Source organism: Diadema setosum, chromosome 7 (genome assembly GCF_964275005.1).
Source record: "Diadema setosum chromosome 7, eeDiaSeto1, whole genome shotgun sequence".
NCBI classification, from domain to species: Eukaryota; Metazoa; Echinodermata; class Echinoidea; order Diadematoida; family Diadematidae; genus Diadema; species Diadema setosum.
In genome coordinates, this window is record NC_092691.1 from 41,787,173 (window position 1) to 41,808,767 (window position 21,595).

Sequence of the window (21,595 nt, forward strand, 5' to 3'; positions counted from 1 at the left end):
GTAAATGTACTCTATAGTGACCTGAAATAAATGGAAATATAACATTTCATTCAGAATTTTAGCTGCCCAATCAGGCCACCAAAATATAACCTTTTTAACAGAAATTTGAAGGCCCGACACTAATTTTTAGTGGCCCCTAGCCACTGCTAATCTTGAGCCTTGATACAAATGAGTTTGCTTTATCACTTTATCTAACCTCATCAAGTGCTTATCTTTTAAAGAAATCTCCATGTGTACTAAGATATACAATATTATTATCATTATCCATTATAATCAACTCTGATTTGAACAGCAGCAAATATCACCTTTCTCAAAACACCCTTCAACATGATGTAAATCCACACTTTGTCTTTTCAAGCATACCGATACCAGACAAAAGCTTTCATATAGAGACATTAATAACAGATAACGATTTATAGGAGAGTGATGAATAGCATATCATAAGTATTGTAATAAATTGAATATAAGCACCATATTTCACATGAAATGAGATCTACATCACCAAAATGAATGCATAAATTTTAAATCTTAGTTCCCCCCCCCCCCCCCCAGGCCAGGAAAACTAGGGCCGTGTTTATGCTTCCCCTTTTCGGGCCAGAATCAGCGTTTTGAAACGTGATTAGTGCAAAACGCTGTTGCGTTCATGCTCACTTCGATAGAAACGCTGATTCAAAACGCTGATCCAAAACGCACAAAAAGGTGCATTATTACGATCGGCGTTTCTGACTAATCACCTTTGACGGGGAAGCATGAATGCAACAGCGTTTCTAAACGTGTTTAGAGTGACGTCATCTAAATGCCTTTCCAGTTCACGTGAAAAAGTGCGCGCCCGGCCAGCCAGCTACCCTTGCCTGTGCAGTTTTCCCATGTACTGTGCATACGCATGTCTTTCCCAGCTGCTCTCCCAGGCCAGGCCACCGATCGCAACGCGCGCCCCAATTTGACCTGCCTCTGCTGAGGTCTGCGAAGCAATCGCAAAAGCTCTTTCCAAGACTCGAAGAAAGTGAGCATAAACAGTGCTCCCGTGAACGGCGTTTTGAATCAGCATTTCAAAATGACGATTCTGCCTTCGCAAATTGAGCATAAACACACCCTTTTACATGATGCTCCCAGGGTTCTGTGAATAAAGAGATCCAATAAAATATACTTTACCTCATAATTCCACAAACTCCAGCACTCAGTCCTAGTGGAAAATGTTCCAGTACTGTTTGTTTGTTTGTTTAACATAATAGTAATAGCAGTAGTAATAGTAGCAGTAGTAGCAGTAGTAGTAGTAAGTGATAGTAATAGTTATAATGATAATGGTAATAATAATAATAACAATAATAATACCTGATATAATTAACAATGCACCAAATCCACTCTAGGGCTTTTTACACTTGTAAATTTTTGCTTAGTCCCGTACCAACGGTGGGGCTAAGGGGGGGGGGGGGGGCCTTAGCCCCACCGTTGGTACGGGACTATCCTTAGCCCACTTTCTGTTTACACTCGTTTTTGCCAAAGTGGGCTAGCCCCACCGATAGTCCGGTACTATCTAGCCCTGCAAAATAGCAGGGTTAGCACCGCAATTGCGGTGCCAAGCAAGTGAGTGTAAACAGAACGAAAAAATAATCCTGGGCTAAGCGACGGAGACGAAGTCCAACCCTCACTGACCAATCAGAAACGAGGTAATCAAGCGCTGCCAGTGCGTGCGTGTACGTGTACAGTACACAGCGTAATCATGAATATTCATGTGGTTTGGAAAGTCCGGGGCTAAGAAATACAAGTGTAAAAAGGTCAGTTTTCTCCTTAGCCCCGGACAAGAGATAGTACGGGACTAATTGGCGAGTGTAAAAAGCTGAAAAAATTGGTACGGGACTAACGATAGTCCTGGGTCAGAGAAAGTCCGGGGTTAAGAAACACAAGTGTAAAAAGGGCTAAAGTGGAGTGCTCTAGGCACAAATTTGTTTTTGCTGTTCTGGGCTATGGTTACCAAAATACCTGGCAACATGAATGAAATTTCCCCATCTTGAGGATTTCTCAATATGAAAGTTTGCGCAATATTTTTAGGGGATGTTTACTCACTGGGAAAGTGTTATGTGTCACTGCTTTGCTCAAACTCAAATCTTTCATTTTCAATCAGACAGGATGGTAAACTGATAGTCTAGTGGCAGTGCTAATCACAAGATCTATGTGAAGACTAGTTTTCATGCCAAGCCCAGGTTTTGGTTTCATCCTGTACCTCTGACAAACATGTGACATGCAAAACAGCACGTTGACGCTGAAACTTAGACTGGTGGTCATAACGAGTATTACATCCCTACAAGTGAGCCATGCACATTTCATTTGCTATGAACATGGAAAATAAATAGAAAGAAGTAAATTCCCTTGAACGATAGTATGAAAAGGAAATCATTTCAAGTTCACATTTGGTACAAAGTCATTTGGCTTTATGCCCAATCAGAGGAATGCAAAGATTTACGTTTTGAGCACATGGAAAAGTCCTAACAGACTAATTCAGGATATACATGGAATTAATATGCAGTATTCAGTAAAGGGAACTTACACTGCCCTCATTCCTAGTACCCACATGCCAACGCTCATAAACCGTGTACCACAGGGAGCACCATAGGGCAAGCACTGAATCTTTCACTCACAAAGACGTGGGCATATCACAATCCAAAGCAATTAGTTTTCATATTTCATATACATGGTGACCCCGAGGTCATTCGTGTCCAGTTTCAGTCAAGCATGAATGAAGGAAAGTATTGCTCCCTCCCACACACCTCCACCTTCTCATCACTCCATTCACTTTCTCCATCTGTGAATGCTCTGACAGCCTCTTCATCATTAGTCTTGGTTACCAGGCTCTATATAAGGCAATGTTGGTCTCATTTTTCCTAGTTTCTGACAAAAAGTGAATGAGGAGTTATAAATTTAGACTCTTTTTCTCTCTCCTTTCCGACTCTAAACATACACTGAAAGGAGGTAAAAGAAAATGGCAGCCTTGCACCTTGTTGGAAGTAAGAAATGATTATGATATAAAATGATTTTGACTGGTTAACCATGTACTAGTATCTAAACTTACAATTGTCCCATTTTGTCATACAATATCCACTATCAACTGTAATTTTGGTGTAAGATATTACACATCTTTGCTGATGAACACATATGTAGATAGAAACAACCTCTCATTTGTCTCACACATGTTCTCAAGTCTGGTCCACCTCTTATTCCATCTCAAAGTTCCTCCAATACGACCATGGTATTGATTACTTTCGAGACTGAGGTAGCAGCCAACCCAAGCCAACATACAGGGCCAATGAAAACCCTGGTCTTGTGTGACACATGAGCCTACTCCAATTGTATTATCAGGGAATAGTCTTTCCATACACAATTGGATACAGAGGAGAAACGGAGGGCAGATGGAGAATGAGGAACAGCGCTGGGGGATGCTGTATTAATGCATGATTACCCAGTATGACTCATCGCTATGGAAACATTCATCTGATAGTCTGAGTTACTGCCACAATGAAAATGTACAACAGTCTAGACATACACTGTACTCAGAAAGTGCTTCACACTAGTCTATGACATGCCCAGCAAATAACAGTGTACACTGTAAGTACTGATTGCTCAGTAACAGCACAATATCTACCTTTCATATTACTGAGGAGTAAATTGGAAACTTTGCCTGCATTTTCACTTCATACAAAGTTGATTTACATATTTATGGAAGGAAACATAAGTCACACTGCTGTATAAATGGAAACTATGATGCTAAGACTACGGGTCATAGTTGTTGCTATGTTGTTCTGAGGAGCAGTCATTTTGGCTGTAATGACTACATTTCAACTTGAACCCACTACCATTCATAGAAATGAGGCCTAAAACCACAATATGAACAGAAGACATATTGTAAGGTCTCATGTAAAAATGTTTAAATGCGTGACATCTTTATCAAGTTTATTTCTATCATAACATACTACAAATCAGATTTTTCTTCTTATAGGCATGTAGTAACCACCCACACACAATACCTCTCGGTTTAGGGATAAGATTTGTTCAGTGTCTGACGTAACTATCTTTGAAGGGATGCAAACCTTATACTGAAGGTCTTGAATCACTTCATTATTCTCAAAGTTTTTTCCTTTACTAAAAAATGCAAGACACTCTGTGGCATAAGAGGACTTGAATGTTAATTTCCTCTCGATAATACTAGGACAGAAAGGGAAACTCCTCTCATAGACACATTTGTTTTTCTACCTTTCACAAATCTTGCCTACACAGCCAACTTCAAGCAAATTTCCCACCTTTTCCCTCTGTGCTCAGGCAGTCTGAGTAATGAGGCTGCAGGTATCGGTTTCACACCAATCATTTATTACAGGGAAGTCTTTATAAATGTCAAAACATGTCAAACATTAAGGCTGATAGATCTCATGATTCATAATCTCAAGTTAAGGATAACGCTGAAACCTAGCTGAGACCTGAAACTTCATTGTACCATACTTTAATGTTTAACACATCGTTAGAGGAATACATAACTGGCACAATAAAGAGTTTTTAATCATGTATCTACACATAAGACCGATTTAAGATATCTGTATCATCATCCTGATTGATCATGTGACAATTCATTGAGGTATGGAAATCATGTGATCTACCTTGATTTTACCACTGTCAGATTAGCTATTCACAAGATCAAATAACCAGAATATCTATATATCTATATCTATATTTATATATATTTATCTATAATCTTTAACTTTCATGGACAAATTTAATGACAAGGCAGTAAAGTGTGCATGCAGTAAAGACTGTCTAGCCCCTTAAAACCTGAATGTGTTCATTAGGTATGCCCCATTGCCTACAGGTATAACTTATCAGATCCATGTCTGTCTGCTGTAGTAGAAGGCTACACTGGAGACAGCCAAGTTACTGTTCTATCCACACCACAGTGTCTTGCTCTCCCCTGTAATTTATGTTCTAGAATGTAGCTCCTAATGCCATGCACGCTACCCACGCTGGCAAACATACCCAGGGCACATTTTGTATTTCCTGCTGAAAATCTCAGCGCTCCCGCTGGAATTCAATTTCACGCAAACCGTACGTGGGCCCAAGTGGCAGTGTGTTGCTGCAGACACTTCTCACATACAGACACTATAGTCTCTTGCTGAGAGGAAACCAGATGTATGTGCCAGCTGTGTGTCTGTGGTCGATATCACTTACAATGCCTCTGTGTGTTTTACCATTCTGTCTTAGCTACATTCTATGAAAAAATGAATGAAAAAATTATTGCTTCCCACTCTTACAACATAAGCATAAGTAATGTAACCAGACAGGACATATATTCTCAGTCACAGTTCTCACAATGAATACATCTCCTAAATTCTGACTTCTTAAAATTAGGTCAATAGCAAACCTAAAATGCTGTGTGGCTACTCACACACAATTCAGAAGTAGAATTGTGCAAATGTCACTCACACAAACAAACAAATAACATACATTTAGGCCTATATATGTGAATTTGCTCTAAAAATGTCACAGTATGCTTTGCATCAATAGTAAATCTTGTATACTGTGTGTCAACACTGTCTCTTGATAGAAATACATGTAATCAGTTAATGAAAAGGAACAATCTCTTGATCAACCAGTCTATCTCTGAGGATCACAGGTAAGATGTGTCACATGACATACGCAATCCATTAACCCTTTCAAGGCCATGACATCATAATTCCATCTACAGAAACAAACAAGAGTTGGTAAAGGTGATGGAGTTCACCCCCTGTGTGTCCTCTGCACACACTCACTATATTTCACCCCTTCTCCCTCTCTGCTAAGTACTATCACACTGCTCAGTTCTTTATACACAGACACTGCCATAGCTAGCAGGGATTCAAGGAAAACAATGACGCATCTAGAGCTGCGGCCAAATACCTGTAGCTTGAGCCAGCAATCCTAGAGGAGAAGACTGGTTTGATCCACATCAGAGCACCCTGCTCTCTTCAGCACTGCCACTAGTCCAGGGAGAATCAACTTGAGCATCTCTGCTTGTCTCACTTTTCAACAGTAGCTCAATAAAGTCAGATTGGATTCCTCCTTTTCATCCACCTCCAATATACCCCCAGGGATTTAATTGGTGGAAATGTCAAGAATTATGCTGGATTATAATTAGCCACACACACATTGTGGATGGAGCGGGAAGGAGGAAGGGAAAAAAAAATGTCCTAGCAACAATAGGAAGCGGAAACATACAGTTATGGATTGCCCGCCAAGCAACCAGCCAGCGCTGCACGTTCAGCATGCATTACTGGCGGTGAATACACAGTTCTCATACACACATAATCTACACACACAGTGAGGTGAGGCTGGGGAAGGGAACTTTAGCACATTGGGGGAAAGATCAAGGAGAGAGAAGGATCACGGGAGAGAGAAAATCTACAGATGGTCAGAAGATGAATATATCACAAGTAAAAATGCACAATGTAAATAGACACATACATCAAGAAGAGAGAGAGAGGAAGAGAGAGATAGTGAGCCTTTTTATGTGAACATATACCAGTTGAATGCATCTTTACATATCTATTTACAAATACTACCAGCATTTCCACCCATTATGCTTCAGAACGTCCAATGTGTATTCTTAGAATAGGGGTACAAAAGAAAGGAAGAAAAAAAAAACATCTGATCTTCACACAGTGACCCTTGAAGTAAAGAACCGGGTTATTTCTATAGATTGACTGGTCAGTGAAAGCAGTCAGGGGTGTGCTAGTAGCACTTGTAGTGACCACTGTTTTGAAGAATCTACTGGCCACAGAGCTTTTATACTGCTAGAGATCTATCTTTATATAACACCTACATACAAATGTAGATCCTTGTCATTTGATTGGGTGTTTAATATCGATCAATTGTCCTATTTCACCATTACGTCATCATTCATGCAATTGTGGCTTCATTCACCATGCAATCTTGGATCCATACGATTTGCTTCATTTGCACGCACGCCAAGAGCCTGGTACACTACCTACTATTTGTACGTCAAACGCTTGCGTTTGCAGTGTGCATGTGATTTAGCATATTGACAGACAGCGCGCTAGCGTATTATAGCGTTCTCTCGATCTCAGATCTCGCACCCTCGTTTCTACATTCATAAAACATCAAATGACAAAGATCTATTCTTAGGTGTTATATAAATCCTATAAATTTTTTTTTTTTCATTTGTGTAATGGACAGAACATTTTATTCAGTGGAAGATCAAATTATTGGTCCATTCAACTAGGCGCAGCTGAGTTGAACGGATTATTTCATCCTTTACCTCATGAAATATTCTGTCCATTGCACTCATAAACATTCATTATTTGTATACTAGTGTGGGATTCAAACATGCTTCTGGGACTAACTCAAAGGTCGTTCCTCTCTACGGTCAACTTGACTTAATCTATCTCTGCCATAGTCCACATCAACAAGGGAAGTAAAATCAAACCAAGGGAATGATAAAAATTTCATTGAAATTGGACATAAAATAACAAAGTTATAGAATTTTCAAATTCTTCATAATTTTTTGAAACAGCAACATTCGATTAAACATGAAACTTACACAAAGGGGTGATGTCAACAGCTTCAAGTCACCCATTGGTCTGCACACAAATCTACACTAATTATCTTCATATGAAATGAAAATCTTACTTTGAATTAATGGATTGTTTTAACAACATAGTGAAAATATGTGAAATGCTAAAATCCTACAACTCTCTTAATTTAGGTGCCATTTTCATGAGACCTCTACTCCACTGTTTTATCATATTCTTTATTCATCAAAGGCCGTGTGCAATGGACATGGGTATTGCACTGCACTTTGACACATATACTGATAGTTTGTAAGGTTTCAAGCATCTAATTCAGTCTTCCAGACAAGACCCACCTTACTACGCATACATGTAGAAGGTTTCAGTCATTTCTACTTTCCAGGAGACAAACTTGTTTCTGTTGCACTTTCCTCTATTTTATTAAATCAAGGGGATTGACAAAACATAATGAAGAAACTTTGCAGTCACAATTTTTGTAAGAATGATCTATTTGCTAGTATTACTGATAAGGATATCAATGATAATAAACCTAATAGGCCTATATCATTTAAACTATCATTGCTATTCTTGTTGTCAATAATATCAGTAATACTATCATATGAAGAACAAAGAAGGATAAAGATAATACAACTGTAACAACAGCTGGAAACAGCATGGCCTTCCTTCACCCCCATCTAACTATGATAAAAAAAACTTGAGGACAGACATCTGAGAGATTATTCCCTTCAATGAAAGTAAAAAATGTGGAGTGACGGTAAATTGGGCATTTAACGGCAGACATGATAAGATGCATTATACTGTATGCTCATCCAAACATAAACTGCATGCTTTTAGTGATTAATTAGAGAAGGCCATGACACTCTGCAAATGAGTACTACAGCCTTTTAGCGACATGTGTCCCATCAGCTATAACAGGCACTAATGGTCTGATACTGATATGATCAATTAATACTGGCTACAACTAATGCTTGGCATTGTGGGTAATCATCTGAGTTTCAGAGATGCCTATATAGGTGCATTTATCAACTCGCTTCTCACATAGAAAAAAGGCTTCCAAACAACTGTCAGGAATATTTTGGCAGATGATAAACGTAAAATCTGTTTTGATTATGTTGTTAGAAATGTTTTCTGAAACGCCAAAAAGTGTGATCTCAAATGTGTTTGAACCAGAAACGCGTTTCTGTGAAGATGATAAATGCAAAAACGTTTTGATACGCGTTTACAGGTCAGGGCCCCGTCTTATAAAGCCTTCAAATCAATCACAAGTCCCCAAATCAATCGCAACTTGCATTGCAGCACACAAAAAACTTGTGATTGATTTCTATCACAAGTCTTTATAAGACAGGCCCCAGACCTACCCACACCAAATACATGATCTCTGCTCCTCAAGTCAAACAGTGCAATGGAGGTGTGCAATGACAAGGCCTTCCTCTCGACTAGCAATAGAGATGAGACTTGCGACAGAGATGATAAACGCAACAACTTGAGAGAGGCGATCTTAAAGATCTTTGCAAACATGTTTAGTGGGTGTTGCGACATGTTTCAAACATGGGAAAGATGGTATTTAATGCAGCCTACCCTAAAAGACAGAATGCAAAACCAAGTGAAAGTTTGAACTGAGGGATATATAGAGGAAACAAGGGAGGGGTTTCTTGGAATGCACTCACCAGTAAACCTGTATGCATGATGTCACAAGCTGTGCCTTTAGGGTGATGTATTCATCCAGATAATCTCAAAAGATTTATTCTTTGACAAGAAATACACCTTCCTGGGAGGTGTAATCTGTCTCCACATCAGTCTTAACACAGGATGGAGAGCTAGCTTCAGCTATTGCTACAGGAGACTTATACTAAGGGTTACTTTTCTCAAGAATTAAGTAATTATATGGAGATTTGCATCTTCTATCTGTACTTTAATGGACAGTAATGGTAGCCTCAGTTCAAGACTTACTGTCCTCACATTTTCAAGTTTGACTTGTGAAGTCTACCAACACAAGTGTGTAAATAACATCCATGTATCTTCTGTGAAGTTTCACAATTCATGCCTGATTCATTTGTATCCAGCAATTTTCTCCTCGTCATATCTCTAGACTGTTGAAGGGATGATTGCTACATACAAGATAAAAAATATTCTCCTTGGCAGCAACAAATGAAAAGGTATATTCACAAAGTAGGAAAGGCATTAATGGTGATGGAATATTTTTCACGAGTGCATATTCTCAAAGCACTGCAGTAAAAAGTTTACTCCCAGGCATTCAAAGGATGACTTGAAGACATGAAGATGTAGTGCACAGATCACACATTGACTTCCGTGATGCAGATATGATCCCTTTTATGCCAAGCACGTACTCCAGCAAAATGACATTAAACATCCAGTCTTCTCATGGGGTCTTGTGTTTGTAACATTACGACAGATGAAAGATGTTTAACAACCAATCTCTGTCCACAGAAATAAGCTCAGAAAGAAGAGCATTTGAATCTATTTTACCAGTGATGATTCCATGAAGAGAGAAGACATCAGGTTTCATCTCCGTCTGTCTCTGAGCCAACATCTCAAACCATGACAGCATATGCAAGAAATTCTCCATCTCTCGTCTTCCTCTCCATCCATGGCTTGGTATCAAGTGATGCAGGCACTATTCCTGGAGGATGTTATTGCATTGCTAGGGGATGATGTAGGGAGGATGCCATGTAACATTCCATTCCTCTGGAAGAGACCAACCCCACCCTACCCTCTACTCATCCATTCATAGAGCTCTGCAGCACAAGGGATCGTATTCCTAGTTGATGACTGTATCAATCAACACTTGAGCAAACATGTGTGACATGTATGAACCTCATCTCCCACAGTCAAAGCTATATCTATCCCGTTTCCTCCTATTGGTGGCTGGAGGATGGTATACCAGTCTGGGAATGTCTTTATGAGACTGGCTGAGCCTTCTGAGGGTTGGTAGGAATACCAGATGTGATGAGGTCATCACCTTTATCTTCAACCCTCTCATCATGTCATGAGAAGAGAAAGTTGTTTCTATAACACAGTGAAGAGGAGAAAGGGACTTCTTCCAGTTTTCTTGGTATCAAGTAGTAGGGTAGCAACTGTAAGTAGCAACTTTATATTAGTTTCCCCTACGTGTAAGCTATGCTCAAATATAATTTTTTTTTCTTAATGAGAAAGTGACATGATATCCTTACAGTGCTGACCATATGATTATCATTGGCACTTTTGGTTGGTTACTACCTTTATTTTGGAAAAAAAAAAAAAAAAACAGTACTCTTCTTGATTACATTCAAATATCATACAACATACATGGGCAGCTTGAAAAATTGTCAAAAGCAAATCATATTAATTACTACAAAAAATACATTTAACCTCCTGGTAGATGCCCCCCCGACCGTGAAACAATCATAAAAGTTCCTTCACTTGGATTTTAAAAAGTCAGTAAGATATTACCACAATTTTATTCCTTTAAAGCACTCATTTGTGTAAGATTATGAGTGGAATTAATGTACATTGTACACAAAATTTATGCCCTTCTTGCTTTCATTCAAATACTAGTATCAAGGTACATGTACACTAACTTGCATACCCAAACAACATGCGACAAGTCCAGACTTCATTATTTCACAAGGATGATTCATTTTTGTGGTGATAAGACTGCAATTGAAAGCATTGTGGTTTTAATCACTTGTTGATTTCTATGGCCCATTAGACACTCCACTTATAATGGATGGAAGACACACATGTATTGCTTTCTTGACAGTGAACTGAGGTACATTCGAAAACCACGACTACCAAAGGCCTGCTAGAAAAGAATTGCCCACCAGTGAATATGTGCATCAAAGCATACCCTCATTAGTAATGTTCAACTCCTATTGAGGTTCTTCCGCTGTGGTTGTACTTTCATAGAGATCAGTGACAAAGCTATATACAATTTCTCAAGAGGATTTTTTTTTTTTTTTTTAATACAGTTGTACATCTGAGGTGGGCCAGCCTTTCTATTACATGATATCCCTATGCTACCAGGTCTTCAAATTTCAACTGAAGTGTATTTGTCATCGTCAATGTTTTAAGATTGTATCAGCATTCTTTACCTCATGTATCTTCTATGATTTCCATAGGATTAGTACATGACTCTTCAAATTCCATAAAGTGAGGGATTAAATGTGCAAATGACTTCTGGCGTTTATATCTGTACATATTCTCTCCATAGAATTGCAGCTGAACATTTTGTTTTTCCAATATCATATCATATATAATATCACAAATTCTAGTATATTTGCTTGTTACTTTAAAATCATCTGTTCTTATTTCTTATGAAATTGCACTGTGCACAAAACTGAAACAGCTCTGTCAAAACAAGTTACAAATGAATCAAATGCACTATAAACAAAACTATCTGGTGATAGATGACTTTAAATTTGACATAACAGCATCGACCACAAAATTGAGAATTCTCTGAAAGTCTGCAAACACGTTTAGCCACGATGATTGAATCCCTGCCACATCCTGATGGCAAATGATCATAACAATAAATGTCCCTTGGAAATAATCACACAATGGAAAGGAATATGAATATAGAAGCTGTTCATGTCATGTTTTGTACACCTTATCAAGTACAGGAAATAAATGAATAAAATACCAACCCGCGAAGGTCGGAACAACAATAAATATCACAGCCTACACCACATTGTTTCTATCATGACAGTGTGTACCGTATGTCCCCCCCCCCCCACAACAACAACAACAAAAAAAATCAATCTAACTTTTGGCAAAAATAACTTTAGAAATCGCAAATCAATCAAAATGGCAAAAAGGAATTTCAGGGTATGAAGCTATAACTTATTACTTACATCTTATAGAAAACCCAATCTGATTTGCTTCAGTGGTCACAGAGAAATGGGGTCTTTGTACAGCATGTCAGAAGTCCCTTCCCTCCATTAAGATGCGTTGTCCATTGTGTTTACGCCTAAAACTGTGAAGTTGCCTAATGTGTTCTTGAACAAAAATATCTTCTTTGAAAAAGTGACTGTTTCTTTTCATCTGCGACTAAAAATTCCTTAAATTAGAAATGAAATATATAAAAAAGGAAGCAGACTTCTGAGTTTAGAAAACATTGGTAAGGTGTGAAAATGAATGAATAAAGAAAGATATCACATTATTAACTCTTAGAAGACTGGACTGAGCTCTTCCTCCTCTTTAGCTTCCTGTTTTTTGTTAATTTTTTCTCTTTTTTTCTCTTTATTTTTCCATCAAGATGGTCATTAACAATAATATTTACATAATTTACACATTTACTTATTTACAATGTACATGTTGGTATAATGTTATGCAAAGAATTTGTTAGATGTCCTGTCAGTTGTGAGCAAAATATTTTCATTCATATGAATGCCGAAAGTATCCAAATACTTAACTTGGAAGAAACAGACCCATGACATGCTTTACAAAGATCCACATTTCTCTGTGATCATGAACCAAATTGAACGGATGCTTCTGCACGATGTAGATAATAAGTTATAGTTTCATGCCTTGAAACAGCATTTAGATTGTTTATTTTGAAAGTTCTCAATGCAAAAAGTCCAATTGTAATTTATTTTGAGAAACTGTGTATGTGTGTGTGTGCTGTATAAAACTTTTTGAAGGTGCAAACTTAAAGGGATAGTACAGTATTGGTGGACATGAGAATTGGGCTTTAAACTTTTTGTGAGATACCAAGAAAACACTTATAATATATTACGGAGCATACCATTTTAAGAGGAATTCAAAGTTTATATGATGAAAATCGGGTTTGGAATGGCCGAAACATTCAAAAACAAAGTAACACTAAGCGATTGTAATAAAGTGTGGGTCCCACACACTAGAATCGCTGTTTTTTTGGATATCTCAGCCATTTCAAAACCAATTTTCATCAAATAAACGTTGAATTCCTCATAGAATTACATGCTCTTTCATATTTCCTAAGAGGTTTCTCATTATCTCACCAAAAAATGTTAGAAACCTGAAATTAGGTCTCAACCAAAACTGTAAGATCCCTTTAAAAAGAAAAGGAGAGAATATAGAAAAAAGATTTTCTTGTTAACAAGCATCACAGTTTGAGTCTACCTAGTCTTAGTTCAAGGTAAAATGCAATTCCAGGGTTCATGACTAATACAATGTGTACATCAAATGTTGATATCGAATCATGCTGAGTCATATTAATGATTTTTCAAGTTGAACTTGTTTCTTTCTAAGGATGATGATGAATTATGGTATTCATTCCAAAGAAAGAAGTTACACATGTGTTTTATAATTGGCCTTTTCCCATCATACCAGTTTTGATGCCCATATTCAGAATATCTGGGTGGGAAGAAACTAACCATGGGACAAAGGGAGGTGACATTCCTCTTGCTTGTTTGACGAACTTTGCACTATGTCATCATCATTTGACCAAACAAACAAACAAACAGACAGACAGAAAGACAAACAACACTGAGTGGAGAACCAAGATGCGCAACAACCACAAAGATTACCAAAGCAGAACAATACCTTATGAATGCTTATTGTGTCATTAGCATTTCATACGTAATGTTGTTTTGTCTTTCTAGATGGCACAGAAAGCCATTTTAGAAATCTGCCTACAGAGGGCTCACCGCCATTGATGTCTACATCAGTAATCAAATAGGCTATTGCTTACTCCTACATAAAACTTCTATCCATGAGCATGAATTCCAATCTCTCTTTCCTCCCACTGCTCATCCTCCGATTGCCACTCCTACTCCCTTTCTCTCCACATACAGTCTTCCATGATTTTTTACGTGCATGAAACTTTCACAAATTTTGCAAGGAGCAAAGATTCGCAGAAGTAAAATGCATGCAAAGGTTTGTCTATGCAATGCATCCAATTGCCCGTGGCAAAAGCTTCATGCCATAAATTTAGTTTCACATGAATCACATCTGGCATCTATATCAACTCGCCAACAGAGGGCTCACTAATAATTGAATCCAGGTCAACGATTGAGGCACACCATGGATTTCTCTTTTTCCCCGAGTGTATCTCACAAGATTCATTGGGGCGCACTCTCTCTCTCTGTCTCGTTTTCTTTGTTCAGTTTTCAAAACATCTGTTCTGTTCTGCTTTGTTTTCTCGAGGATTAGACAGCAAGTTTTTAACAATATTTGAGAATCTATTCTCAGAGAAGTTGCTATGGGCAAAGACAATGACAGAAAAGTGTCATATCATTGAAAGTGCATGAAATTCAATAAATCATCCAGCATGGGCTCCCTTGGCACTTAAAAACATCTTAGTCAAATGACTGGCATCAAGTCAGTACTCCTCATATTGCTACAGCACAGAATACAATGGGAACTAATTTTGAATTTACAAACTGATTTTGATCATTATGTCATGTATTAGATAGCTTTTCCATGAAAATCAGATAAATTAAAATGTAATTTGTTTTAATTGCTGCAACAATGTAGCAAAGACAACATTTTTGTGACTTTGCGACATATTATGCACTGAAACTGTAAGTCATCAACTCTTTTGAAAAACTGTTTCATTCAGAAAGTTGTCTTAGTTTTCTGATTCCAAGCATGCCAAGTCCAAAGAAATAAGCTTCATGTATAATGTAAGAAAACCTCATGAATACAAAGGCAAAGAAAGACATGAGAATGATGAGGATCATAAACTCACTCTTATCTCCAGGACACCCTCCTCTGGATCAAGGCTACTGAGGATATCTGCTGAGACATCATGATAGACAGGACTCTTCACCCTTGATGGTGACGATGGTGGTGGTGGCATCTTGGGCAAAGCAGGAGGAGACACAGCCTCATCATCACTGTCCCTGTCATTAAGAGTCTCCTCTTCATCCTCATCATCATCATCCTCGATGTCAGCATCACTTACAAATATTGGGGTTGTAGGTTTGGCCAAGGTGGTTCTTGGTGACCGGGTGACCACCGGAGGTCTGGAACTTGGTACTGGGGGCTTCACAGAAGTCTGCGCAGTATGGCCAGAGGTGCTGGAGGACAGTTTCAGAGGTAGAGAGTCTGGCTTACTGAGGAGGGTGCTTTTCACTGGTGCTTCTGGCTTACGAAGGCTTGAAGAAGGTACTGAAGGAGCATTTTTGTCATCCTTACTCCTGTCTGAAGATGCTCCTAATGTCTTGGGCATGGAAACAGAACTTGCCTTTTGAGGTATGATGACATCTTCACCTGGGTTGCTAGTCTTGCCTTGCTTTTGAGTATCTGACTTGGAGCCTGGGACAATGTTTAGAGTATCATCACCCTCAAATGATACTCTTTTACTGATCTTTGACACTGTTTTATCCATTGGGTTCCTGCGTGTTAGCACAGGTTTGGTGGGCAATTTAGGCTTTGACATACTATCTTTCACATTGCTATTGATGTCTGCCTTCTCTTGACTGGCAGCACCAGAGCTTGTAATAGGCTGCGTGCCTGAGTTTTCCTTTCGTGACGCTGCAGACTTCAGCTCTTCTCTGAGTCTTGAAAGTGATGTTGACATGGCTGCCCGGCCAGTAGTGTTATACTGTCCAGTAGTCTTCTTTGGGCTAGTTTCCAAACTTGACTTTAGGTCGGCAGTTGTTCTGCTCACATTTGGTGAAACCAGCCCAGTTGGTTTCTGATCATTTGTGGCTCCTTTTTCCTTTCCTGTTTCCCATGAGAACTTTTTAGCCACCAATTTTGACCTGAGCTCACTTCCAGCCGAGGTGGTATTGTTGGCTGCTCCTGGGGCAGCTTTGGTAGAAAGAAGCATTGGTGTTGTCTTGGTGCTAGACAGCAAAGGAATACCAAATTTTGATGTGCTAGCAGGTGCCGCTGAACCTACAGGTGAGGTAGAAGCTGAGAGTTTCTTTGGGACTGACAGACCTTTTAGTCTTTGAGAAGAAGAGGATACTGTATTCATAGTATCCAGAATTGATGGTTTCATTGTAGGGCTTGGTTTTAATGGAGGGGCTGCACTCTTTGTTCGTCCAGTACTTTCCACACTACCAAGTCCCATAACCTTGGTCTTTTGTACATTAACACTTTTTTCATTCAGTGAAGCTGGTGCTTCAGACTTTGCAGGCATAAATACATCATCCCCACTTCCTTCTGATTCAGTGGTCATTGAACTTGCATGAGGTGCTAGGTCCTGGCCTTCTGTACTTGGATCCTCACTGCCATCCAGTTCATTGTCTGATCCATCATTGAAGGAGTCTGTATTAGCATACTTGGACCGGCTCGTCTTCCTAAGACTGACTGATGGTTCATCTGAGGGCGAAGTCTCAGTACTCTCCTTGTCTGATTTAATGTTACCTTCCTTCAGCTGCATGTCAATGTCATCAAATGTCACCTTATCTGGTTGAAGTAACCTTTTGCTGTGAGGTTTCTCAGCAGTAGGTGAAATCCTTGATTCCTCTTTCACTGATGAGTCTTTGGTTTTACTGGAGTCTGTTTTGTTTGGCTTTTGAACAAATCTTTCCAAATCAGCTTTTTTGACTGGTTCTACCCTGCTGCGAGGAGCATGAATGGGTGAGGGGGTTCTCTGTGGCGTGGGCGGTGGTGATGAGGCAGTAGATGATGATGACGAAGATGTCCTTCTCTTAATGACCTCCCCAAACATTGCTCCTCTCTTGGCCACAATATCATCATCACCATCTGATTTGTCTCGTGAGCCCCACCTAGACAAACCTAATTTTGGACTTCCGAGTTTTGGACTAGTACGTGGTGATGTGAACACATCATCATTATTCTTCTTTGGAGTAGATTTCAATTTCACATCTTTGAAAAATGTTGGTTGAGGCTTGCTTTGAGTCTGGGATGACAAGGACGCAAGGGACATTTTTGCTGTTGGAGAAACTGGTGATACTGGAGGACCTTGTGATTTGGAAGACAGATTCAGCTTGGTCAAATTTGGCTTTTTTGGGAGGGATGGCTTTCCACCTGAAACTGAGTTGCCTGCACCAGCTGTACCAGATGAATCTGTACTGACTGTCAGACTTTTCAGCTTTTCAACAGCAGGAATCAAAGTTTTGTCTATGTTATCTTTAGTTGAAATGTCAGCATTATTTTTGGATGATGAACTTGGACAATTTGTAATCTGTTCAGGAAATTCATCTCCATCTGGAGGTAGTCTTGGGGACATTGGGGTTTCATCACTTGCTACAGAATCAGTATGTTCTCCATTGCTCCTTGGACTGTCACTTGCTTCTGACCCTGAAGAACCCTGACCCTGGAAAGCTTGCTCACTGGATGTGACTGAAGAGGTGACCTTCTCCTTGACAGTCTCTGGCTGCATCCTAGATGACGTCACCACTGATTCTGAAAGCTTACGTTGCCCATTCTCTGTCTCATCAGCACTAGAATCATCAGAATTAAAGGAGAGTGCTTCAGCTTTTATCAGTTTCTTCTGACCAGACAGATTTTGGCTGATTTTACTCCTAGCTACAACTGGAGACACAACTTTGATGACAGTTCCCTTTCTATGATCCCAGTTAGGTTGACAATCCATATTGTCCCTGCTCCCTGTATCTCTTCTTGGGCTTGGTGACTCTTCCTCTGTGTCACTGACGCAGGCCATGTCAGGACAGTCATCACCCTCCTCATCGCTGTCAAGTTCTGGCATCTGAGACTGGGAAGGCTCAATAAAAGAGTCATCTCTGAATCCAGTAGGTGGTCTCATCACCGGCACATCCATCTTGGAGTCGTTGCTGACGTTAAACTCTGCATGACTAGCCTCAGAACCAAGACAGATAACCTCAGAAGATGTGTCCTGCAAAGCATCATTCATAGCAGATGCAAAGATATCGTCTACAGTGGAAGCCAGAGGATTTGAAGAATCAGTGGTTGACTTTGTTTCATTTAGATGTTCCATGCTAGAAGCAAGACTAGACATGGCGCGAATGTCGGCTCCAAACTCCTCATGCTCTTTCCCACCTTTAGGACTGTCAGGTTTTGGAAGATTTGATTTCACCTGCACAGCCTCCAGCTTAGAAGCTGATGTCTCATTTTGCTTTGGAATCAATGTTGTAGATGAGTTAATATCAGGGGACTTATTGCCATTTGTTTGCTCTTTGTGTGTCTTTGACTGATTGGCACTGGAGTTAGCTTTTGGTACCCATCTAGATGCTGTTTCAGGCTTGGTGGGAAGTTTTGGTTTTGTTTGCACAGATGGCAATGGGGAAGCATCTTTGCTGGCTGCTTCAAACATATTTCTCCTCTGCTTGAAAACGTCTTTGTCGACCCTTGAAGACCTGAATCTGCGGGAAACAGGAGTCAAATTAGCCTTGTCTCTCTTGACTACAGAGATTGCTGGAGAGGTTAACTGATCAGGTGAGCTTCTGGGGCTGCTCTCAGCTGATGACGGTGAAGAAGATGATGAATCGCTAGGTGATGACTTTGGAGAGGTTGTCTTCAAGGATGGTGGGCTTGTAGACAAAACTGGAGCTGTGACTTTAGAAACAATATTTTCACTCTTTGGCTTTGATGACGAGATGACAGGTGATGACTTTACTATCCCCTTTGCTTCATTTACAAAAGGATCTCTGTCAGTCTTTTTCACAGTTTGTTCTACTTTGGAATCCTGCTTTGGGCTGATTGATTCAGATTTTGGCAAGATTTCTGACTTGTTTGGCAACTCGGATTCTTCTGTTTCCATATAACCATCATCTGATGCTAGCAAGTCATCAATATCTGTGACAGGAGGATCATTTGACTCAAGGCCTTCATCGACAGTATCCTTTGATCCAAAATTCTCACTTGGTGTCTGATACAAGCTATCATCAAGATCCACTTTCAATGACTTCATGTACTTGAGATTAGATGTGATTGGTGTCTCTTGAGGTGTGTAGTAAACAGACTTCTGGGCATCCCCCTCCCTTGCATCAATATCTTCTTCTTCTTGTTCACTCAATGGTTCCGTTTCCAACATCAGCAGGTCCTCCAAGTCCTCTTCATTTTCATCGGTGAGATCAAGAGAGAATGAGACTGTTGGGGAACTATCTCTGGACAACGTGTCATCACCCATGGCAGGAGTACGAGGGCTTGGGCTCCTGCTGCTGAATCTCAAGTGTGATTTGTGCTTCTTGGAATTTGGAGAGAGATGTGAAACTGGGAGACTTTTGACATCGCTCACAAAGTTCACCTTAACGTTTTCCTTTTTGTTCAAAGCATCAACATTATGCTTTCCTTCTACTTTTTGCCAGATTTCCTCACTTTTATCACTCCAAGTATGCCCATTTTTATCATTGATTTGCAAGCTGGTACTTTTAGGACTGAGATAGACTCCAAGAACTGAATCCATGTTTGTATTCTCTATCCTTTTCCAAATGTCCTCTTCCCCCCATTTTGTCTCCTCATAGCTGGATCTTCCACTGGAGTTGGACTCAGACACGGGTGAATTTTGTCCCATCGAATCGTCATCCTCAGACTCTTCCTCCGCTCTGGCAACTACAACTTTCACCTTTAGTGGTAGATTGGACAGGATTTGGACAGTGTCAAGATAAGGTCTATTGTTGAGGATCTGGTTGGAGACGGCCAATATCTCATCTCCTGCAGCCAACCCACCAGACCCTCCCGTAGCCCTCTCTGCAACCCCGCCCTCATGGACACTCTTGATCTGCACATTCTGTGTTACACTGTCCTCACACTGTGTGCGTTGGATGTTCAGCCTCATTCCAAGCTTCTCCCCAAACTGCCTCTCAATGGTCAGCACCTCCACACGCCTCCCACCGGCATAATTTTTGAGGGCAGCTAACTCTTCCTGTGTGAAGGTCTCCTGCAGCCCCATGAGTTCGCTGGACACCTTCTGTTGTTCCGCCCATGGCATGGAGTCATTGTCTAATGTCTGTGTGCTAACAAATGCCTCAAATTCTGCAGCCAGCTCTGAACCCACTCTGCCAAGTCTCTTGTGCTCTGTTCTGGCTACTCTCAAGACAGGATTTTGGGACTCTGATGGATCCTTGTCATCTTCATTGCCATGACTGTATCCATTCACCTTCTCAACCCCCAAACCATTCTCATCGCTGTTGTTCTCTTGTTCCTGATCCTGGGTGGCAAACACATCATCAGAACTGGTTGCAGACATGGTTCTCTCAACTTCTGCCTCAACAATGGGACTGGACTGGTCCATGGTCAGCTCTTCTCTCTGCAATCATGGGACAAAAGGTAAAACAATTTGGTTTATAATTAAAACACTTGGGTTACTGTCACTCTTGTATACACAAGGTGGAAAAGGAGCAGGAAACAAAATGATTTTACACAGAATAACACCTTCGCTAATATCACTTTGATAATCTCGTGCAGAACACAGAGTATGTCTGACTGACTTCTCCATGCAGTAAAGATAAAATGATTCCAAATGACACTGCTGTAACTTTATTTGGTTTAGAAAAATGTTCATTTTTACATGACACTGAAAAGATAACTTAAAAAAAAAAAAAATCAAATCACTCCATCAGCTTATCTCTAAAAACTTCACAACCATGTCACTCAATAATTTGAAGGCAAAATGGACAATACCATTACAAATTCTATTTCGGTATTTCAAATTTCAGATTAAAAAAAAGAAGCAAAATGTCTTGACACATTTTTAATAATGACCCCCTCAAGGATGGTAGTTACATAAACCAGATATCATTTTCAGCACTGCTGCCAGTAGTAATAAGGAGTAAAAAAACAAACACATCATGAAAATGAAATAAGTGATTATTTTAAAAATATTCACATACAATAGTGAGTTCAGATGAAGTGCAATGTAATGCTTCAGCAAGGATGCCAAAGAGAGAGATAGCATATTTTCCTAAACCAATTACGAAATGCAGCAGATATAATACAAAAGGAGAGGAAATGCCAAAGCAAAACATTAAATTAGAACATTAACAATTTATTGCTTTATGAACACTGAGTTAGCATCAAGATATGACATATACTTCAAGCAGAATGAGAGAATATTTCAGAATTATAGAACAGTGAAACTATCTGCATGATAGAGGGAATGATAGGAAAAATTCTGGATTGTGGGAAATATGGATGAGTGCATGTATCACAGG

General features: G+C 39.6%; 1 protein-coding gene across 1 annotated transcript in view; it reads right to left on the bottom strand.

Moving 5' to 3' along the window:
- The window catches only part of LOC140231338 (uncharacterized), a 157,559-nt gene that overhangs the window by 26,895 nt on the left and 109,069 nt on the right, over positions 1-21,595 (bottom strand). Inside the window, exon 14 of the mRNA XM_072311494.1 lies at positions 15,235-20,691. Coding sequence (XP_072167595.1) covers positions 15,235-20,691 — 5,457 coding nt within the window. The remainder of the gene's footprint in view (positions 1-15,234; positions 20,692-21,595) is intronic.